At 39.2% G+C, this 11,539-nt stretch overlaps 1 protein-coding gene across 2 annotated transcripts; it reads left to right on the top strand.

Moving 5' to 3' along the window:
* On the top strand, positions 147–4,870 carry LOC102184752 (zinc finger protein 665-like). Of its 2 annotated transcripts, none has more exons than XM_018062910.1 (2): positions 147–221; positions 2,126–4,870. In XM_018062910.1, exon 2 carries the CDS (start codon positions 2,203–2,205, stop codon positions 4,540–4,542), a length of 2,340 nt encoding a protein of 779 aa, XP_017918399.1. In that variant the 5' UTR covers positions 147–221; positions 2,126–2,202; the 3' UTR covers positions 4,543–4,870. The 2 variants fall into 2 exon arrangements, with proteins under 2 accessions (XP_017918399.1, XP_017918398.1); XM_018062909.1 differs by lacking the exon at positions 147–221 and adding an exon at positions 1,399–2,034.

Here is an 11,539-nt window from a genome sequence, read left to right on the forward strand (position 1 = left end):
CCCATGTGCTATAGTCTGCAATGTCGCAAAGAGGCAAACACGACTGACTGAACAACAACAACATAGGTGGGGATTGCATTGTTTGTTGGCTGTTAGAAAACCGGTGAATATTTTACGTCTTAATTTATTTGTCATTTACAGATGATGGTCTTTTAGCATTTATTCTGCAATACAGCGGACACAACTACTTGTTAACATTGTAAAATGCCTTTTCTTTTTGGGTACGTAGTTCTATAGCAGATTTAAAAAGTATATTGTTTCCAAAAAATTGTTTTAGTCATATTCTTCATTTTCTCATTTGTTTTTAATTGCAAACAACCCGTTATGAACAGTTAATTATTAATTGGATAAGCTTGGTTTTGGATTATTTATTGTTAGAAAATATATTGTTTAGAATTTATTTATGTACTGTAAGTTTGCAGAATACAATGATAGTGTAATATTTTTCTTTTCAACTTGAGACAACTGTTGATTGATAATGTTGCCGGGGAGCAGCCTGGGTGGATCGAGGGTAATTTGAAGCCGGGACGGCATGGCGAGAGAGATATATAAATGTAGAGAGAGATAAGGAAAGATTTTGCAGTTAAGAGAATAGAGGAGAGAAAGAGGCTGTATTCCTTGGTTTGCATAGAAAGCTAGTAAAGCCTCAGTCAAGAGACTTTCACCATCTGTGTAAAGCCACAGGCACCCGCTTGAATAGGAGAGGGTGACCCACCTTGAGCTCCCTCTTGAGTGGGTGTTAGAAGCCCAGGCAAATAAGTAGACTCGGTGATCCTTTATGCTCCAGATGGGAATCAGCCAGAAAATAGAGTAAGAAAGAAAAGAAGACATGGGGGAAGCCAGTCTTTCCAGGAACTGTCCAAGAAACTGGTCCGTCCTTTTTTTCCAGGAAAAGCTTTTATACTTTTAGTTGTACATAGATATTAATGGATAATACAAAGTCATGTAGGGTCAGCAGCCCTGACCCTTATCGACACCAGGCTTTCTCTCTGCATGCTTCGCTTTATACACAGGTCTTAGGTGATTTATATCATCTTCTAGCCAGGAGGCCTGTTAGCATTTTATGGCCCTTTTCTGATAAGGATCCGTCAACCAGAAAACTTATTTGCCCTAAAAGTGTTGTTCTTACTAAAGTCTGGTGCCACTCTTAGAAAGCACTAATTAAGGTTACATTCTTACATAGCAAGGACACAACAATTTATAACAAGGAAAGAGGAGTACAGTGATTTATAACAAAGAGAAAATTCATTAACTCAAAAGTCTAGTATTGCTAACATCAAAACTACTATATTCTTTTTTCTACATCCCAATTACATTGACTAATATCCTCCAGGTGCCTAAAAGATAAAGGATATGGAGGCCTGGCGGCAGTCATTAACTCAACAATGAAAACCTACACCGACGTAATTCTTAGCTCTTTAAAAAAGGCTCTGTATCTTTAAGATGTGTTAAGCTTCGTGCCTCTCGCAGTTGGGGGCCTGTAAACAGTCACATGCATAGTTGTAAAAGTCTGGACAGACCGGTCAGGTAAGTTAGAAAGGTATCAGAGGGGTTTAAGCCTAGACATTATTTTTACACCCAGGAGACTTACTGAGTGGAGCTCTAAGTTAATTCCTTTTACAGGAAGGTGGTGGGGGACAGCCTCTGTTAATGTCAGATGCATAAGCGAAAAGCATAATGCATTACGGCAGGCAGACTCTGGTTTTGGGGGGTAGATGCTCAAGAAAACCCAGCGAGGCTCCCTTAAGGCTGGACTCACCTTTGCCTGTCGGACCCCTTAACCTCATGACCTTTGCCACGGGTGGGACTCCTGGTGCTGGCTCCCAGCAATAGGTTCCTAAGGGTCCTGGTAGAAAAACACTCTGTTTTTGAGAGTTGGCATAAGATTGTCTAATGTGAATGTGTTTGGCATATAGTTTTTAAAACTAGGGCTACATTAATGGTGAATTTGTTATACTTTCTTAAGTTAAGAATTCTATTTCTTTAGTGTTTCTAAACCGTTATGGTGATCATTGTGGTGTTTCATAACTTGATGTAAGTATTACTTTTGGTGTAATATACAGCATGAAACATTTATTTTTGAATTATTGTGAGCAGGATACCTATGATTCTTTTCATCTTGTAGATATCTCTCCTACACATGTGATCAAGCATTTACAACCCACAGCGAACAGTGATAAACTAGAAACATTCCAAACATTGATGCTGGGAAGCCCTGAAAGCTGTGAAATCAAACATGTTCATCTTTGGGAAAGTCAGGAGAACATGTGTGACTTTGAGTGTCAGGGGAGAGATGACAAAAGAAATTACAAAGGCTCACCTATAAGCCTTAATGGAAATGTGCCTGATGGAAGAGATTCGCATGATAGAAAGGATGGAGGCATCAAGCCCTTTGGAAAGAGGTTTGGATTTAACTTTCAGGATAAACTGCAGATATTTCAAACTAGCAGAATAATTTCTGAATATAATGAAGTTAAGAGTTCTGTCAACAACAGTTTCTCATTTTCACCACTTCAAAGAATTCCTCCTTGTGTCCAAACCAGTGTTTCTAACATATATGGGAGTGATTTTATGAATCCTTCAGGAATAAGAGAAGAACTCAAAGCACACAGGGAAAAACCTTACAAATGTGATGAGTGTGGCAAGGCCTTTACTCACAGCTCACACCTCAGGAGACATAAGAAAATTCATACAGGAAAGAAATTATTTAAATGCGATATATGTGACAAAGTCTTCAGCCGAAATTCAAACCTTGCTGGTCATCAGAGGGTTCATACTGGAGAGAAACCTTACAAATGTGATGAGTGTGGAATGGCCTTTCATGTAAAGTTAACCCTTTTAAGGCATCAGACAGTTCATACTGGTGAAAAACCTTACAAATGTGGTGAGTGTGACAAGGCCTTTTGTGTAAAGTCAAGCCTTTTAAGGCATCAGACAGTTCATACTGGAGAGAAACCTTACAAATGTGATCAGTGTGGCAAGGCCTTTCGTCTGAAGTCAAGCCTTTTACGTCATCAGACAGTTCATACTGGACAGAAACCTTACAAATGTGATGAGTGTGGCAAGGCCTTTCGTATAAAGTCAAGCTTTTTAAGTCATCAGACAGTTCATACTGGAGAGAAACCTTACAAATGTGATGAGTGTGGCATGGCCTTTCATGTAAAGTTAACCCTTTTAAGTCATCAGACAGTCCATACTGGAGAGAAACCTTACAAATGTGATGAGTGTGGCAAGGCCTTTTGTGTAAAGTCAAAGCTTTTTATTCATCAGACAGTTCATACTGGTGAGAAACCTTACAAATGTGATGAGTGTGGCAAGGCCTTTCGTCTAAACTCAAGCCTTTTAAGTCATCAGACAGTTCATACTGGAGAGAAACCTTACAAATGTGATGAGTGTGGCGAGGCCTTTCGTATAAAGTCAAACCTTTTAAGGCATCAGAAAGTTCATACTGGAGAGAAACCTTACAAATGTGATGAGTGTGGCAAGGCGTTTCGTGTAAAGTCAACCCTTTTAAGGCATCAGACAGTTCATACTGGAGAGAAACGTTACAAATGTGATGAGTGTGGCAAGGCCTTTCGTCTTAAGTCAAGCCTTTTTGGTCATCAGACAGTTCATACTGGAGAGAAGCCTTACAAATGTGCTGAGTGTGGCAAGGCCTTTCGTGTGAAGTCAAACCTTTTAAGTCATCAGACAGTTCATACTGGAGAGAAGCCTTACAAATGTGATGAGTGTGGCAAGGCCTTTCGTGTAAAATCAAGCCTTTTAAGTCATTGGACAGTTCATACTGGAGAGAAGCCTTACAAATGTGATGAGTGTGGCAAGGCCTTTTGTGTAAAGTCAAACCTTTTAAGTCATCAGACAGTTCACACTGGAGAGAAACCTTACAGATGTGATGAGTGTGGCAAGACCTTTTGTGTAAAGTCAACCATTTTAAGGCATCAGACAGTTCATACTGGAGAGAAACCTTTCAAATGTGATGAATGTGGCAAGGCCTTTCGTGAAAAGTCAACCCTTTTAGGTCATCAGACGGTTCATACTGGAGAGAAACCTTACAAATGTGATGAGTGTGGCAAGGCCTTTCGTCTAAAGTCAACCCTTTTAAGGCATCAGACAGTTCATACTGGAGAGAAACCATACAAATGTGATCAGTGTGGCAAGGCCTTTTGTGTAAAGTCAATCCTTGTAAGTCATCAGACAGTTCATACTGGAGACAAACGTTACAAATGTGATGAGTGTGGCAAGGCCTTTCGTCTAAAGTCAACCCTTTTAAGTCATCAGACAGTTCATACTGGAGAGAAATCTTACGAATGTGATGAGTGTGGAAAAGTCTTTGGTCAAAAATCACACCTTCAACTTCACTGGAGAATTCATACTGGAGAGAGCCCTTTCAGATGTAATGAGTGTGGCAAGTTCTTCAGTCAAAATGCGAACCTTAAAAAACATCAGAAAATACATATAGAGAAAGCTTTCAAATGTTTCGAGTGTGGAAAATCCTTTATTCAGGTCTCAGCACTCACTAAACATCAGAAAATCCATACATGAGGGAAACTCATGTGAATGTGGTATATGGTAGAAGTCTTCAAATGTCAAAGTTCAAAATTCACACCCTACTGTTGCTCAGAAAATCATCCTCCTGAGAAACCATACAAATATCGTGAGTGTGGCAACATATTAGGCTTTATGAGAATATTCATATTGGATAGAAGCCAGATATATATGTATTTATTACTCAGGTCTTTAGAAAATGAATTCATTCTAGAAAGATTCCTCACCAATTTCACAAATGTTAAAAAACACAAAAACAAACAAAAAAACCCTATCCTCTCATCTCACCAGTAGCATCAGACTATTTATCCTGGAGAAAACACAACAATGTAATGTTTGTGGCAAGGATCTTACCCAAAAGTCACAAGATAGGAACATAGTGGGGCCATGCTTCCCAGACTCAGTGGTTGTGGCAAATCCTTTACCTTTTTCACTCTATGTATTCTCTGATGACTTTAGTTCAGGTACTCAGCCACTGCAGTAAGTCCATATTTGAAGAGAAGCTATAGAAATCTTTTCATGTAAAAGAAACCCGAATTCTACCTCAGCAAATATGATTCTTTGGGACAGTAGTCCGCCATCTTTTTGGTCTCCTAGCTTTCTGAATAAAGTCACTATTCTTTTCCCAACAAGTAGTCTCTCAGTTTATTGGCCTGTTGTGTGGTGAGCTCTAAGAGCTTGGCTTTGGTAATACATTGATCAAATGCATTTGCTACATGTGTTTCATGATGGTCTCTGGAAAGGAATCAATGAGATGAAGGGACTGACTTCATTAGATTCAATTCATTCACATCCATGTTCCCTGGAAAAACACAGCCTGAATTACAAAATGCAATAGTGAGTGTGAATTAGCAACAGGGAGGGAAGAAAATAATGTAAAACTAGGACATGACTCATCATGGTCAATAGGATCAGGAAGCCCTTCTGTACATAGTCCAGCCTGTTATAAAACATAATGTTCTACCAACTGACCTTGAACAGAGTAGGCAAGATGTTAAAAGGCCTGGGCTTTTTGTAGGAGGAGAGGGACAGTTACCAGGGACTGATGGTGTGCTAGGAAAGATGCATACGAGTAGGGTCATGTTCTCCATTGGATAGAAATAACTGTTGTATGTATGATTAAAGAAGAGTTACTCTTATTTGTGGAAATTGAAGACAGAGCTGTCACGATCTTTGTAGACCGGGAACTGAGCAATGGAGTCGACGAGAAGAAGGAAGCAGGGGACCCAAGTCTCGAGTGAAACAGAGGTGCTTTATTTGCAAAAACGCATGTTTATATATCTTTATACAAGGGAGCTTTAAGCAGTAAAAACATTGAAGATAAACAAAGCCAAGCAAATAGCAATCTTGAAAGGGCCAGAAAGCATTCCATATCCTGAGGAAGAGGGTCATAACTGAATAGATTACCTTCAAGTAAAAGGTCACTGAAGGGAGTCACTGAAGGGAATCCCAGCAGATGCTCTTTCTCATGACCTCAGTCCTGAGAACTGCATGCAGCTCTGCTCCTTCCTGTGTTCCAGGAACTGATAAAGAATAGAGTCCTTGAGAATCAGCACACAAAAGAAGAAAATATCATGTTGGATCCTTTAAAGCTGAATGTCCCCTGACACTTCCCCCTTTTTTACTTTTTCATAATTGGGGATGACTAGATACTTTTGAGAAAAAGGCCCTGAGCAAGTGAGTTTGCTTAGTTTGAACATTTATAGTTGAAGGGCATCGGTATGTTACAATTACAATCACCAGGATAATTATCAGCGTTATAGTTCCATATCCAATACTATGTATAATGCCTTGAAACCATCTTCAACGGTCTAGCCCAGATAATTGATCAGCTAGCTGTTCAGCTAAGGTTTCCAAATTGTTGGAAGAGGGTAGATTCTTAGAGAAGGTTTCAAGGATTTCCTTTTGCAACAATTGTACTTTAAAGGAAGCATTATTATGCATATCTTGCAAATGAAATTTAATTTTTTTCCAATTATAAGCACTATGGTTGAACCAAAGAGGAGTGATACAAAATTGAGTAGAGTTCCAATCACAATTTAATAATACTTGTTTTTGTAAATCTGTTATTTGATCTCCAACCCATTGGGTGGCTGTTTTTTAATTCTTGAATTTTATCTTGAACTTTTTCATCTTTCTGAACCTGAGTGACCCGCATAGTATGAGCATCTTTAGTCCAATTTTGAATAAAGTTTTGTGTTTGAGTTAAAGTTTGTGAAGCAGTGTCTGTAACAGCGGCAGTGGTGCAAGTGGCTATTAACCCCAGAATGCCAAGAGTCAAGCATCTAATTAATCGCTTAGATTGTCAGAGTAATTTCGTGAGTAACTGGGAGGTAAATCTTGCCATGGGATCCTCTTTCCAGGGTCATTGGAGATCTGCTGGCAACCACAGACTATGTCGAGATCAAAGAATCAAAAGGGATTCGTTTTTTTAGAGAAATAGAGGAATTAAGACAAGTATACAATTTGCAATCTATACAAGTCACAGAACATAAAGTCTTATTAAATTGTAATTTTCCTATTGCAAAGACAAAAGGAAGAGGAATGCAAGCTTGTATAAAATATGAATGATTATAGTGGAAGGAATAGTTACGACTATGACTGGTCCCTGTGAAATATCCAGTCCAAGTTCCAAGTTTTCAGTATTTGTAGCAAGTTTCCAGATGTCCCATTGTTCAGGCCCAATTTGTTTATTGAGGACAATTTGAGGGCGAGGAGGTGCCATTCCACCATCAATCCAGCCAAGGAGTCCTTTGTCATGGAAGTGTTCCATTGAACTGTTGGTAATCTTCCATGTTACTTGAGTAACTTAATCACACATAGTAATGTTAATATCATCTGAGAGGTTAGATAACCACATACCATAGGGTCCCCAATCAACAATGCTGTAATTGGCCACAAACATGAATTTCCATGATTTAACTTGACATCTATCTCAATAAATAGGAGTGCATTTAAAATCCTTACAAGTAAACCCCTTACATTCCAACTTTTGTCCTTTTCCTAGAGTTTTGGTAGTATTGACATGGTTCTCATAAAAGCACAGGGAAGTTAACAGTCTAAACAATGTGTGGAAGTTCTTTTTTGGAGACAGGATGAAAGCCCACGTTTGTCGACTAACATTAATACATGATTCTGCTGGGCCCATGCATAAAGGAAGGAATTTATAGCCTAGAGGAATGTTAATCTTCCTTCATCCTCAGGATGAGAGGGCCCCTCCAACCAAGCTCCAAGGAGGAGGCATATGTACTGAGTCATTAGTGGATACAGCTGGTCCTATTATCTGTCCATTCTACAACCTGCAATAAAGGGGGGTTAGGTATGTAAGCCCAGTAAGTGTGATTAATCAGGTCAGCCTGAGTGGGGGAAGCAAAAGCAAGCATAGTGACAAAAATATTTTTAGAATTCCGAGGCATTCTCTGTTGAGAAACCAGATTTCCAGCTTGATTAGTAAGGGTTTTTATCTGTCCCCAAGTGGGGAAATCATAAGGTCGATGACCTTGAGTGCAGCATTTCTTGGAAATTTTTCAAGTCACCATGGCTTGTACTGGAAACTCCTCCTCCTCGGGGATTTCACCGTTTCTTCTCTATCTTGAATGCCTGTGGCTCCCCTGGGGCGGATCTTCCGAAGAGGGAGCCAACTGATTTCGTTGAGTCCATCTGGAGAAATCCAAGCATATCCCTTTCCGTGTAATTTAATTTTCCAGATTTCCATTGTTTAGTCAACCTGTCTTGATACCAAATGGGCAGAGGAAGGGAGGTATCCTTCAGTGCCTCAAAATGTTTTTTTTTGCTTTGTCAAAGTATCCCCTTGCAGCAGGTTTAAAAATTTTAAGCAAATAAAGCTGTATTAACAATGGTTATAGGATTAGAGAGGATATTGTGTTGGAATCTGTTGGGGTTAAATGGATCTGTTAAAGGATTAATGGACTGGAACCTGGCGGTCCGGAGTTGACGGTAAGAAAGTGAGAGAGAAAGAAAGAAAGACATGGACACGCGAGCTCTGATGCAGCAAAGGTGCTTTAATGGTCTTTCTGTGAGTATGTATAGGCTGTTGTACAAGAAATTTCTTTTGATAAAAATCAGAAAATCAAATGGACAGCAACCATTACCAAGGAAACAAGGGATTAATAATGGTCACAAGGTCAGGAGACAATCCATATCTCAAGAAAGAGGATCAAGACTAAGCAGTTGTGTCGTAAGGAGAATGTTTAGTGAAGGAGATTCAAGCCTGTCTCATCCTATGACCACAGTCCTGGGAGTGGTGTGCTGTTCCACTGGTTTCTGACAACAGAAACTGATAAGGAACAAGGATTTATGAGGAACAGCACATTGGAATCCTCCTGTTAAACATTCCCTGACAATTCCCACTTATTTGTAAAAAGGGTTCTGACCATTTGAGTTTGTTTAGTTCTAACAATTTTGCATGAAGGCAACGGTGAACAACAAATATAATTGTCAAAACAATCACCAAAATTACAGTTCCAGACCCAGGGCTGTGAGTAATGCTTTGAAACCATCCACATGGGTCTAACCCAGATAATTGATCAGCTGGTGGTTCAGCTAAAGTTTCCAAATTACTGGAAGAGGGCAGATTTTTAGAAAAGGTTTGAAACATTTCTTTTTGTAATAATTGTACATTCAGAGAGGCATTATCATGTGTTTTATAAATGAAATTTGATTTGTTCCCAATTGTAGGTACTTTTATTGAATTGAACAGGTGTAACACAAAATTGAGTAGAATTCCAATCACATTTTAGCATCACCTTTTTTTGTACATCTATTAATTGATCTCCAACCCAGTTGACTGATTTTAGTTCCTGTATTTCATCTTGAATATACTCATCTATCTGAGCCTGAGTGGCCCACATAGTATGAGCATCTTTAGTCCAATTTTGGATAAAATCATGTGTTTGAATTGAGGTTTGTAAAGCAATGCCAGTGATGGCAGCAGTGGTGCAAATAGCTATTAATCCCCAAATGCCAAGAATCAGCCATCCAATGAATTGTCTAGATCACTGGAGCAGTTTAGTAAGTAACCGGGAAGCAAGTCCAACCATGTGGCCTTCTTTCCAGGGCCGCTGGAGATTTATTGGTAACCCCAGACTGCATCGACATCAAAGAATCAAAAGGGATTCATTTCTTAAGGAAACAGAAGAGTTAAGTATATAATTTGCAATTTATAAAAGTTACAGAACGTAAAATCTTATTGAATTGTAAACTTCCTATAGCTAGACCAAAAGGAAGGGGAACAGAAGCTTGTATGAAATATGATTGATTATAACAAAAGAAATAGTTTCTGTGACTACGATTAGTCCCTGTGAAATGTCCAGTCCTAGTCCCAAGTTCTTCGGTGCTCGCAGGTGTCCCATTGTCAGGCCCAATCTGGTTATCGAGGACTATTCGACGATGAGGTGGATGCCATTCCACCGTAAAGCCACCGAAGAAGTCCTTTGTCATGGTAATATTGCATTATAGTGTTACTAACCTTCTATGCTACTTGAGTAGCATAAACACATGCAGTGCTATTAATATCATCTGAGCAGTTAACCACATACCATGGGGTCCCCAATCGACAATTGTGTGATTAGCTACAAACATTAATTTTCCTGATTTGCCCTGACACTTGTCCCAATGAACTGGAGTATATTTAAAGTTATTATTAGTAAATGCGTTGCATAGTGTTCTTTGTTCTTTCCCTAACTCTTTCCCTAACGTTTCAGTAGTATAAACATGGTTCACTGACAAAGAAAGGGCAGTAAATAATGTAAGCAACATCCGAAAGTCCTCTTTTGGAGGCAGGGCAAAAGCCCAAGTTTGTCTGCTAACATTTATGCATAATTTTGTTAGGCCCATACACAAAGGAAGGACTTCATAACCTAGAGAGATATTAGTTTCCTGTCTTCTTCAGGGTGTGAGGGCCGTTTAAGGCTCCAGGGAGAAAGCATATATATGGAGTCATTGGTTAATACGATTGGTCCTTTCTCTGTCCATTCTACAACCTGAAGTAAAGGGGGGGTTCGGTATATAAGCCCAGTGTGATTGATTAGTTCAGCTTGAGTTGAGGGGAAGTACCAGCAAGCAAAGCAAGCAGGGGAACAAAAACATTTTCAGGACTCCGAGTCATTCTCTATTGAGAAACCGGGTTTTCAGCTTGATTAGTAAGGGTTTTTATTTGTTCCCCAAGACCAGAGATCCTAAGGTTGATGCCACCAAGTGCGGTGCTTTCTGGAGATCTTTAGAGCCACCATGGCCTGTATTGAAATTTCTTCCTCCTGGGGTTTTTGTTGTCTCATTTCTATGTTGAAGGCCGGGGTCCCCCTTGGATCGAATCTTCCAGAGAAGAAGCCGTGTGAGTTCATTGGATCTATCTGGGGAAATACAAGCATACCCCTCTATAAGATTAATTTCCCATATTTCCATTGTTCATTCAACCTGTCTTGGTACCAAATGGGCAGAGGAAGAGAAGAGTCCTTCAATTCCTCAAAATGTTTTTCTGCTCGTGTCAAGATAACTCCTTGCAGTAAGTTTTAAACATTTAAAACAAAGCTATACTAACAATAGTTATAGGCTTAAAGAATATATTGCGTTGGAATCTAGTAAAGTGCTCTGGATAAGGAAGATAAAAGTGTTCCTGTGTATTCCCCCGTATTTAATTTTTTATTTGTAGTTTCAGTGTGTAATGTGTTTGTTTAACTGTGTCTTGTGTTTGTGGAGTATAAGAATGTCTGTAATCTTTTTAATAGAGAATGAATGTAAAAATTGTTTGAAATGCTTAGAAATACAGACAGGATAATTGTCTGTTTTTATAGAATTAGCTGTTCTCATTATTGCAAAGTAAGCTAACAGGTGGGTTATGACATGTCATGTAGTTTCATCTTGGAGAGGTGTGGCCCATGTACAAGAAAAATTTGTATCAATCGAGACATGTAAGAAGGAAGAGGAAGAAAGTTCAGAGCAATGAGTTCCATCCATTTGCCATAAAATTCTCTTT

This window comes from Capra hircus, chromosome 18 (assembly GCF_001704415.2).
Source record: "Capra hircus breed San Clemente chromosome 18, ASM170441v1, whole genome shotgun sequence".
Lineage (NCBI taxonomy): Eukaryota > Metazoa > Chordata > Mammalia > Artiodactyla > Bovidae > Capra > Capra hircus.